Below are 11,036 nucleotides of genomic sequence, written 5' to 3'. Positions count from 1 at the left end.
GGGGGGAGTGTGTGTGGGGGGGGAGTGGGGGGGGGGGGAGTGTGTGTGGGGGGGGAGTGTGTGGGGGGGGAGGGGGGGGGGGGGGGAGTGGGGGGGGGGGGGGGGGGGGGGGGGGGGGGGGGAGTGTGTGGGGGGGGGAGTGTGGGGGGGGGGGGTGGGGGGGGGGGAGTGGGGGGGGGGGGAGTGTGTGGGGGGGGGGAGGGGGTGGGGGGGAGTGTGTGTGGGGGGGGGAGGGGGTGGGGGGGGGGAGTGGGGGTGGGGGGGGGGGGTGGGGGGGGGAGTGTGGGGGGGGGGAGTGTGGGGGGGGGGGGGGGGGGTGGGGGGGGGGAGGGTGTGGGGGGGGAGGGGGGGGGGGGGGAGTGTGTGGGGGGGGTGGGGGGGGGGGGGGAGTGGGGGGGGGGGGAGGGTGGTGGGGGGGGGGGGGGGGGGGGGGGGGGGGGGGAGGTGGGGGGGGGGGGGGAGGGGGGGGGGGGGAGGGGGGGGGGGGGGGAGGGGGGGGGGGGGGGTGTGGGGGGGGGGGGGGGGGGGTGGTGTGTGGGGGGAGGGGGGGGGTGGGGGGGGGGAGTGTGTGTGGGGGGAGTGTGTGTGGGGGGGAGTGTGGTGTGGGGGGGGGAGTGTGTGGGGGGGGGGTGTGTGGGGGGGAGTGAGTGTGTGTGGGGGGGGAGTGTGTGTGTGTGGGGGGGGAGTGTGTGTGGGGGGGGAGTGTGTGTGTGGGGGGGGGAGTGTGTGTGGGGGGGGAGTGTGTGTGGGGGGGAGTGTGTGTGGGGGTGTGTGTGTGGGGGGGGGGAGTGTGTGGGGGGTGAGTGTGTGTGGGGGGAGTGTGTGTGGGGGGGGGAGTGTGTGGGGGGGAGTGTGTGTGGGGGGGGAGTGTGTGGGGGGGGAGTGTGTGTGGGGGGAGTGTGTGGGGGGAGTGTGTGTGGGGGGGGGGGAGTGTGTGGGGGGGAGTGTGTGTGGGGGGAGTGTGTGTGGGGGGGAGTGTGTGTGGGGGGGGGAGTGTGTGTGGGGGGGGGAGTGTGTGGGGGGGAGTGTGTGTGGGGGGGAGTGTGTGTGGGGGGGAGTGTGTGTGGGGGGAGTGTGTGTGGGGGGAGTGTGTGTGGGGGGAGTGTGTGTGGGGGGAGTGTGTGGGGAGTGTGTGGGGGGGGAGTGTGTGTGGGGGGGAGTGTGTTGTGGGGGGGGGAGTGTGTGTGTGGGGGAGTGTGTGTGGGGGGGAGTGTGTGTGGGGGGGAGTGTGTGTGGGGGGGAGTGTGTGTGGGGGGGAGTGTGTGGGGGGGGGAGTGTGTGTGGGGGGGGAGTGTGTGTGGGGGGAGTGTGTGGGGGGAGTGTGTGTGGGGGGGGAGTGTGTGTGGGGGAGTGTGTGTGGGGGGGGAGTGTGTGTGGGGGGGGAGTGTGTGTGGGGGGGGGGGAGTGTGTGTGGGGGAGTGTGTGTGGGGGGGGGGGAGTGTGTGTGGGGGAGTGTGTGTGGGGGGGGGGAGTGTGTGTGGGGGAGTGTGTGTGGGGGGGGAGTGTGTGTGGGGGGGGAGTGTGTGGGGGGGGGAGTGTGTGGGGGGGGAGTGTGTGGGGTGGAGTGTGTGTGGGGGGGGGAGTGTGTGGGGGGGGGGGAGTGTGTGGGGGGGAGTGTGTGTGGGGGGGAGTGTGTGTGGGGGGGGGGAGTGTGTGTGGGGGGGGAGTGTGTGTGGGGGGGGAGTGTGTGGCGGGGGGGAGTGTGTGTGGGGGGGGGAGTGTGTGTGGGGGAGTGTGTGTGTGGGGGAGTGTGTGTGGGGGGGGAGTGTGTGTGGGGGAGTGTGTGTGGGGGGGAGTGTGTGTGGGGGGGGGAGTGTGTGTGGGGGGGGAGTGTGTGGGGGGGGAGTGTGTGTGGGGGGGAGTGTGTGGCGGGGGGGGAGTGTGTGTGGGGGGGGAGTGTGTGTGGGGGGGGGGAGTGTGTGTGGGGGAGTGTGTGTGTGGGGGAGTGTGTGGGGGGGGGGAGTGTGTGTGGGGGAGTGTGTGGGGGGGGGAGTGTGTGTGGGGGGGGGAGTGTGTGTGGGGGGGGGGAGTGTGTGTGGGGGGGGGGGGAGTGTGTGTGGGGGAGTGTGTGTGGGGGGGGGAGTGTGTGTGGGGGGGGAGTGTGTGTGGGGGGGGGGAGTGTGTGTGGGGGAGTGTGTGTGGGGGGGGAGTGTGTGTGGGGGGGGGGAGTGTGTGGGGGGGGGAGTGTGTGGGGGGGGGGGAGTGTGTGTGGGGGGGGGAGTGTGTGTGGGGGGGAGTGTGTGGCAGGGGGAGTGTGTGTGGGGGGGGGAGTGTGTGTGGGGGAGTGTGTGTGTGGGGGAGTGTGTGGGGGGGGGGGAGTGTGTGGGGGGGGGGAGTGTGTGTGTGGGGGGGAGTGTGTGTGGGGGGGAGTGTGTGTGGGGGGGAGTGTGTGTGTGGGGGGGAGTGTGTGTGTGGGGGGGAGTGTGTGGGGGGGGGGAGTGTGTGTGGGGGGGGAGTGTGTGTGGGGGGGGAGTGTGTGTGGGGGGGGAGTGTGTGTGGGGGGGGGGAGTGTGTGTGGGGGGGGGAGTGTGTGTGGGGGGGGGAGAGTGTGTGTGGGGGGGGGGGAGTGTGTGTGGGGGGGGAGTGTGTGTGGGGGGAGTGTGTGTGGGGGGGGAGTGTGTGTGGGGGGGGGGGAGTGTGTGTGGGGGGGGAGTGTGTGTGGGGGGGAGTGTGTGTGGGGGGGGGAGTGTGTGTGGGGGGGGGAGTGTGTGTGGGGGGGGGGGGGAGTGTGTGTGGGGGGGAGTGTGTGTGGGGGGGGAGTGTGTGTGGGGGGGGAGTGTGTGTGGGGGGGGGGGGGGAGTGTGTGTGGGGGGGGGAGTGTGTGTGGGGGGGGGAGTGTGTGTGGGGGGGAGTGTGTGGGGGGGGGGGGGGGGAGTGTGTGTGTGGGGGGGGGGAGTGTGTGTGGGGGGGGGAGTGTGTGTGGGGGGAGTGTGTGGGGGGGGGGGAGTGTGTGTGGGGGGGGAGTGTGTGTGTGGGGGGGGAGTGTGTGTGGGGGGGGGAGTGTGTGTGGGGGGGGGAGTGTGTTTGGGGGGAGTGTGTGGGGGGGGGGGGTGTGTGTGTGGGGGGGGGGAGTGTGTGTGGGGGGGGGGAGTGTGTGTGGGGGGGGGGGAGTGTGTGTGGGGGGGGGGAGTGTGTGTGTGGGGGGGGGAGTGTGTGTGTGTGTGGGGGGGGAGTGTGTGTGTGGGGGGGGGGGGGGAGTGTGTGGGGGGGGGGGAGTGTGTGGGGGGGGGGGAGTGTGTGTGGGGGGAGTGTGGGGGGGGAGTGTGTGGGGGGGGGGGGGAGTGTGTGTGTGGGGGGGGGGGAGTGTGTGTGGGGGGGGGGGAGTGTGTGTGGGGGGGGGGGAGTGTGTGTGTGGGGGGGGGAGTGTGTGGGGGGGGGGAGTGTGTGGGGGGGGGGAGTGTGTGTGTGGGGGGGGGGAGTGTGTGTGTGGGGGGGGGGAGTGTGTGTGTGGGGGGGGGAGTGTGTGTGTGGGGGGGGAGTGTGTGTGTGGGGGGGGGGGGAGTGTGTGGGGGGGGGGAGTGTGTGGGGGGGGGGGAGTGTGTGTGGGGGGAGTGTGTGGGGGGGGGGGAGTGTGTGTGGGGTGGGGGAGTGTGTGTGTGGGGGGGGGGAGTGTGTGGGGGGGGGGGAGTGTGTGGGGGGGGGGGAGTGTGTGTGTGGGGGGGGGGGGAAGTGTGTGTGTGGGGGGGGGGGGAGTGTGTGTGTGGGGGGGGGGAGTGTGTGTGTGGGGGGGGAGTGTGTGTGTGGGGGGGGAGTGTGTGTGGGGGGAGTGTGTGTGTGGGGGGGGGAGTGTGTGTGTGGGGGGGGGAGGTGTGTGTGTGGGGGGGGGGGAGTGTGTGTGTGGGGGGGGAGTGTGTGTGTGGGGGGGGGAGTGTGTGTGTGGGGGGGTGTGGGAGTGTGTGTGTGTGGGGGGGGAGTGTGTGTGGGGGGAGTGTGTGTGGGGGGGGGGAGTGTGTGTGTGGGGGGGGAGTGTGTGTGTGGGGGGGAGTGTGTGTGGGGGGGGAGTGTGTGGGGGGGGGAGTGTGTGTGGGGGGGAGTGTGTGTGGGGGGGGAGTGGTGTGTGGGGGGGGAGTGTGTGTGGGGGGGGAGTGTGTGTGGGGGGGAGTGTGTGTGGGGGGGGAGTGTGTGGGGGGGAGTGTGTGTGGGGGGGGAGTGTGTGTGGGGGGGGGAGTGTGTGGGGGGGAGTGTGTGTGTGGGGGGGAGTGTGTGTGTGGGGGGGGAGTGTGTGTGGGGGGGGGAGTGTGTGTGGGGGGGGAGTGTGTAGGGGGTGTGTGTGGGGGGGAGTGGTGTGTGGGGGGGGGAGTGTGTGGGGGTGAGTGTGTGTGGGGGGGGAGTGTGTGTGGGGGGGGGGAGTGTGTGGGGGGGAGTGTGTGTGGGGGGGGAGTGTGTGTGGGGGGGAGTGTGTGTGGGGGGGGAGTGTGTGTGGGGGGGAGTGTGTGGGGGGAGTGTGTGTGGGGGGGGGGAGTGTGTGGGGGTGGAGTGTGTGTGGGGGGAGTGTGTGTGGGGGGAGTGTGTGTGGGGGGGGAGTGTGTGGGGGGGAGTGTGTGTGGGGGGGGAGTGTGTGTGGGGGGAGTGTGTGGGGGGGGGAGTGTGTGTGGGGGGAGTGTGTGTGGGGGGGAGTGTGTGTGGGGGGGAGTGTGTGTGGGGGGGAGTGTGTGGGGGGGGAGTGTGTGTGGGGGGAGTGTGTGTGGGGGGGAGTGTGTGTGTGGGGGAGTGTGTGTGGGGGGGAGTGTGTGTGGGGGGGAGTGTGTGTGGGGGGGAGTGTGTGTGGGGGGGAGTGTGTGGGGGGGGGAGTGTGTGTGGGGGGGAGTGTGTGTGGGGGGAGTGTGTGGGGGAGGTGTGTGGGGGGGGAGTGTGTGTGGGGGAGTGTGTGTGGGGGGGGGAGTGTGTGTGGGGGGGGAGTGTGTGTGGGGGGGGGGAGTGTGTGTGTGGGGGAGTGTGTGTGGGGGGTGGGGAGTGTGTGGTGGGGGAGTGTGTGTGGGGGGGGGGGATGTGTGTGGGGGAGTGTGTGTGGGGGGGGGAGTGTGTGTGGGGGGGGAGTGTGTGTGGGGGGGAGTGTGTGGCGGGGGGAGTGTGTGTGGGGGGGGGGGAGTGTGTGTGGGGGAGTGTGTGTGGGGGGAGTGTGTGTGGGGGGGGGTGTGTGGGGGGGGGAGTGTGTGTGTGGGGAGTGTGTGTGTGGGGGAGTGTGTGGGGGGGGGGAGTGTGTGGGGGGGGAGTGTGTGGGGGGGGGGAGTGTGTGTGTGGGGGGGAGTGTGTGTGGGGGGGAGTGTGTGTGGGGGGGAGTGTGTGTGTGGGGGAGTGTGGTGTGGGGGGGAGTGTGTGGGGGGGGGGAGTGTGTGTGGGGGGGGAGTGTGTGTGGGGGGGGAGTGTGTGGGGGGGGGAGTGTGTGTGGGGGGGGGAGTGTGTGTGGGGGGAGTGTGTGTGGGGGGGAGTGTGTGGGGGGGGAGTGTGTGTGTGGGGGGGAGTGTGTGTGTGGGGGGGGGAGTGTGTGTGGGGGGGGGGGAGTGTGTGTGGGGGGGAGTGTGTGTGGGGGGAGTGTGTGTGTGGGGGGGGAGTGTGTGTGGGGGGGGGGAGTGTGTGTGGGGGGGGAGTGTGTGTGGGGGGGTGTGTGTGGGGGGAGTGTGTGTGGGGGGGGAGTGTGTGTGGGGGGGGAGTGTGTGTGGGGGGGGGGAGTGGTGTGGGGGGGGGGGAGTGTGTGTGGGGGGGGGGAGTGTGTGTGGGGGGAGTGTGTGGGGGGGGGGAGTGTGTGTGTGGGGGGGGGGAGTGTGTGTGGGGGGGGGGAGTGTGTGTGGGGGGGGGAGTGTGTGGGGGGGGGAGTGTGTGTGGGGGGGGGTGTGGGGGGGAGTGTGTGTGTGGGGGGGGGAGTGTGTGTGGGGGGGGGAGTGTGTGTGGGGGGAGTGTGTGGGGGGGGGGGGTGTGTGTGTGGGGGGGGGGGGAGTGTGTGTGGGGGGGGGGGAGAGTGTGTGGGGGGGGGGAGTGTGTGTGTGGGGGGGGGGAGTGTGTGTGTGGGGGGGGGGAGTGTGTGTGTGGGGGGGGGAGTGTGTGTGGGGGGGGGGGGAGTGTGTGGGGGGGGGGGGAGTGTGTGGGGGGGGGGAGAGTGTGTGGGGGGTGTGGGGGGGGGGAGTGTGTGGGGGGGGGGAGTGTGTGTGTGGGGGGGGGGAGTGTGTGTGGGGGGGGGGAGTGTGTGTGGGGGGGGGAGGTGTGTGTGGGGGGGGGGGTGTGTGGGGGGGGGGAGTGTGTGTGTGGGGGGGGGGGAGTGTGTGTGTGGGGGGGGGGGAGTGTGTGTGTGGGGGGGGGGGGGTGTGTGGGGGGGGGAGTGTGTGTGTGTGGGGGGGAGTGTGTGTGTGGGGGGGGAGTGGTGTGTGGGGGGGTGTGTGTGGGGGGGGGGAGTGTGTGGGGGGGGGGGGGAGTGTGTGTGGGGGGGGAGTGTGTGGGGGGGGGGAGTGTGTGTGGGGGGGGAGTGTGTGTGTGGGGGGGGAGTGTGTGTGGGGGGGAGTGTGTGTGTGGGGGGGGAGTGTGTGTGGGGGGGGAGTGTGTGTGGGGGGGGAGTGTGTGTGGGGGGGGGAGTGTGTGTGGGGGGGAGTGTGTGTGGGGGGGAGTTGTGTGTGTGGGGGGGAGAGTGTGTGTGGGGGGGAGTGTGTGTGGGGGGGAGTGTGTGTGGGGGGAGTGTGTGTGGGGGGGGAGTGTGTGTGGGGGGGGGAAGTGTGTGGGGGGGGAGTGTGTGTGTGGGGGGGGAGTGTGTGTGTGTGGGGGGGGAGTGTGTGTGGGGGGGAGTGTGTGTGGGGGGAGTGTGTGTAGGGGGGGAGTGTATAGGGGTGTGTGTGGGGGGGAGTGAGTGTGTGTGGGGGGAGTGTGTGTGTGGGGGGGGGAGTGTGTGTGGGGGGAGTGTGTGTGGGGGAGTGTGTGTAGGGGGGGAGTGTGTAGGGGGGAGTGTGTGGGGGGGAGTGAGTGTGTGTGGGGGGGAGTGTGTGTGTGTGGGGGGGAGTGTGTGTGTGGGGGGGGGAGTGTGTGTGTGTGGGGGGGGGAGTGTGTGTGTGTGGGGGGGAGTGTGTGTGTGGGGGGGGGGAGTGTGTGTGTGTGGGGGGAGTGTGTGTGTGGGGGGGGGAGTGTGTGTGGGGGGAGTGTGTGTGGGGGGAGTGTGTGTAGGGGGGGAGTGTGTAGGGGGGGTGTGTGGGGGGGAGTGAGTGTGTGTGGGGGGAGTGTGTGTGTGTGGGGGGGAGTGTGTGTGTGGGGGGGGGAGTTTGTGTGTGGGGGGGGGAGTGTGTGTGTGGGGGAGGTGGGGGAGTGTGTGTGTGTGTGGGGGGGGGGGGAGTGTGTGTGTGGGGGGGGCGAGAGTGTGTGGGGGGGGGGGGGGAGTGTGTGTGTGTGTGTGGGGGGGGGAGTGTGTGTGTGGGGGGGGGAGTGTGTGTGGGGGGGGGGAGTGTCTGTGTGTGTGTGTGGGGGGGGGGAGTGTGTGTGTGGGGGGGGGAGTGTTGTGTGGGGGGGGGGGTGTGTGTGTGTGTAGGGGGGGGGGGGAGTGTGTGTGTGGGGGGGGGGAGTGTGTGTGGGGGGGGGGGGAGTGTGTGTGTGTGGGGGGGAGTGTGTGTGGGGGGGGGGGGGAGTGTGTGTGGGGGGGGCGGGGAGTGTGTGTGTGTGTGTGGGGGGGGGAGTGTGTGTGTGGGGGGGGGGGAGTGTGTGTGTGGGGGGGGGGGGGAGTGTGTGTGGGGGGGGGGGGAGTGTGTGTGTGGGGGGGGGGAGTGTGTGTGTGGGGGGGGGGAGTGTGTGTGTGGGGGGGGGGAGTGTGTGTGTGGGGGGGGGGGGAGTGTGTGTGGGGGGGGGGGGGAGTGTGTGTGGGGGGGGGGGAGTGTGTGTGTGGGGGGGGGGGGGAGTGTGTGTGGGGGGGGGGGGGAGTGTGTGTGTGTGGGGGGGGGGGGGAGTGTGTGTGGGGGGGGGGGGGAGTGTGTGTGGGGGGGGGGGGGGAGTGTGTGTGGGGGGGGGGGGGAGTGTGTGTGGGGGGGGGGGGGGGGAGTGTGTGTGGGGGGGGGGGGGAGTGTGTGTGGGGGGGGGGGGGGAGTGTGTGTGGGGGGGGGGGGGAGTGTGTGTGTGGGGGGGGGGGGGGAGTGTGTGTGTGGGGGGGGGGGGAGTGTGTGTGTGGGGGGGGGGGGGAGTGTGTGTGTGGGGGGGGGGGGAGTGTGTGTGTGGGGGGGGGGGGGAGTGTGTGTGTGGGGGGGGGGGGGAGTGTGTGTGGGGGGGGGGGGGGAGTGTGTGTGGGGGGGGGGGGGAGTGTGTGTGGGGGGGGGGGGGGGGAGTGTGTGTGGGGGGGGGGGGAGTGTGTGTGTGTGGGGGGGGGGAGTGTGTGTGTGGGGGGGGGGGGGAGTGTGTGTGTGGGGGGGGGGGGAGTGTGTGTGTGGGGGGGGGGGGGAGTGTGTGTGTGGGGGGGGGGGGAGTGTGTGTGTGGGGGGGGGGGGGAGTGTGTGTGGGGGGGGGGGGGAGTGTGTGTGGGGGGGGGGGGGAGTGTGTGTGGGGGGGGGGGGAGTGTGTGTGTGTGGGGGGGGGAGTGTGTGTGTGGGGGGGGGGGGAGTGTGTGTGTGTGGGGGGGGGGTAGTGTGTGTGTGGGGGGGGGGGAGTGTGTGTGTGTGGGGGGGGGAGTGTGTGTGTGGGGGGGGGGGAGTGTGTGTGTGTGGGGGGGGAGTGTGTGTGTGTGGGGGGGGGGAGTGTGTGTGTGGGGGGGGGGAGTGTGTGTGTGGGGGGGGGAGTGTGTGTGGGGGGGAGTGTGTGTGGGGGGGGGGGGGAGTGTGTGTGTGGGGGGGAGTGTGTGTGTGGGGGGGAGTGTGTGTGGGGGGGAGTGTGTGTGGGGGGGGGGGGGAGTGTGTGTGGGGGGGGGAGTGTGTGTGTGGGGGGGGGAGTGTGTGTGTGTGGGGGGGGGGAGTGTGTGGGGGGGGGGGGGAGGTGTGTGTGTGTGTGGGGGGGAGTGTGTGTGGGGGGGGGGGGGAGTGTGTGTGTGGGGGGGGGGAGTGTGTGTGGGGGGGGGGGGGAGTGTGTGTGTGTGTGGGGGGGAGTGTGTGTGTGGGGGGGGGGGAGTGTGTGTGTGTGGGGGGGGGAGTGTGTGTGTGGGGGGGGGGAGTGTGTGTGTGTGGGGGGGGAGTGTGTGTGTGTGGGGGGGGGGAGTGTGTGTGTGGGGGGGGGGAGTGTGTGTGTGGGGGGGGGAGTGTGTGTGGGGGGGAGTGTGTGTGGGGGGGGGGGGGAGTGTGTGTGTGGGGGGGAGTGTGTGTGTGGGGGGGAGTGTGTGTGGGGGGGAGTGTGTGTGGGGGGGGGGGGGAGTGTGTGTGTGGGGGGGAGTGTGTGTGGGGGGGAGTGTGTGTGGGGGGGGGGGGGAGTGTGTGTGTGTGGGGGGGGAGTGTGTGTGTGGGGGGGAGTAAATCGTGAAGGGGAGAGTCTGTGCAGTGGAGGGGGTGAAGCAGGGGGTTGGAGAGGAGATGGGGCGGGCGGTGCAGTGTCTGGGGACGGACGCAGGAGGCGCTGAACTCCAGCCCCGGAACCAGAGTTTGTGCGTCGGTGCCCGGGGGAGGAGGAGAGGGACGGACGGACGCGGCACTTCCTGCGGGTCTGGAACCGGCGAGTGGCGGCGACACGCGGTGAGTGGTGAGGTGGAGGGGGAGGGGGGGAGAGGGGGGGGGGCGAGATGGGGGGGGAAGAGAGGATGAGGGGTGAAGGGCGGTTAAAGAGATTCTCAGGGGCAGGAATTGAAGGGTGACGAGGAAGAGAGTCCAAGGGGGGAGAGGGTCAGGGAGACCCGAGGGGAGGGGATGGTCCTGAGGGGGAGATAGACCAAGAGCCCTGGGGGTAAGGAGTGAGGGAGGGGGGGTTGATGACGTTGGGGGGGGGGGGTGATGACGATGGGGGTTGGGGGTGATGACGATGGGGGAGGGGGTGATGACGATGGGGGGGGGGTGATGACGATGGGGGTTGGGGGTGATGACGATGGGGGGTGGGGGGGATGACGATGGGGGTTGGGGGTGATGACGATGGGGGGGGGGGGGTGGGGGGATGATGTGCCACACTGCTCAGCTGAGGAGCTGGATGATGACAACGCTTCTCCTGTCACTAGTTTTGCACAGACGGCCATGGAGGAGAGCAAGAAGAAACACCGGCAGCGGCACAGTGGGCCCAAGGCAGTGAGGAAGAAGAAGAAGCGGCTCAGGGATGTGGGGGCTGGCGATGAAGACGGTGCCAGGGAGAGGAATCCAAAGGCATTCACCGTCCAGTCTGCTGTGCGAATGGCCAAAACTTTCCACAGGTGAGAGCACCACCCAACTGTGAGGACCTGCCCGGGAACAAGGTCACAAATGACTGTCGTAAGGAATAGGAGTAGAATTAGGCCATTCGGATCATCAAGTCTACTCCGCCATTCAATCATGGCTGATGTATCTCTCCCTCCTAACCCCATTCTCCTGCCTTCTCCCCATAACCTCTGACACCTGTACTAATCAAGAATAATACTGCTGCTTTATTTGATGAAGAGGCGACGTGAAGAAACATGAGATTTGTGTCAGAGTCCGCAAACCGACCACACAGTCTGATCAGTCAGAGATGTTGCCTGTCCCGCTGAGTTACTCCAGCATTTTGTGTATCAACCGAGCAAACATGTTGGAGCTGAATAGGAGGCCACATGGTGAACACCAGAGGCCCTGGATCAAGAGTCAAGAGCGTTTTATTGTTGTATATCCCAAAATGGAATAATGTAATTCTTACTTTCAGCAACATAACAGATATGTAAACATAGTACTCTGAAGACAAAACCAATGCCCCCAAGTCTATGTAGGTTGCAGTGGGACTTATTTGCAGGTTGCATTGTTTAATAGCCTGATGGTTGTGGCGAAGAAGCTGCTCCTGAACCTGGATGTTAGTTCTCAAGCATCCTATACCTTCTTCCTGATGGCGGGAGTGAAATGAGAGCGTGGCCAGGGTGGTGCACATGGACCTCTGTCTCACCTGAAAGGGGTGCTGGAGTTCCTCAATGGGTGTGAGGGGGGAGGTATTGGGACAGGTTTTACATCTCT

At 69.7% G+C, this 11,036-nt stretch overlaps 1 protein-coding gene across 1 annotated transcript in view; it reads left to right on the top strand.

Annotated features, from left to right (window-relative positions):
- Positions 1-9,534: 9,534 nt before the first annotated feature.
- The window catches only part of bms1 (BMS1 ribosome biogenesis factor), a 61,326-nt gene continuing 59,824 nt past the window's right edge, over positions 9,535-11,036 (top strand). The window contains exons 1-2 of the mRNA XM_078428421.1: positions 9,535-9,611; positions 10,085-10,273. Of these exons, the coding sequence (XP_078284547.1) occupies positions 10,101-10,273 (173 nt within the window). The 5' untranslated portion in view covers positions 9,535-9,611; positions 10,085-10,100. The remainder of the gene's footprint in view (positions 9,612-10,084; positions 10,274-11,036) is intronic.

This window comes from Rhinoraja longicauda, chromosome 35 (assembly GCF_053455715.1).
Source record: "Rhinoraja longicauda isolate Sanriku21f chromosome 35, sRhiLon1.1, whole genome shotgun sequence".
In the NCBI taxonomy this organism is placed as follows: domain Eukaryota; kingdom Metazoa; phylum Chordata; class Chondrichthyes; order Rajiformes; family Arhynchobatidae; genus Rhinoraja; species Rhinoraja longicauda.
The sequence above is the reverse complement of the archived record's forward strand: the minus strand, read 5'-3'. Positions and strand labels throughout refer to the sequence as shown.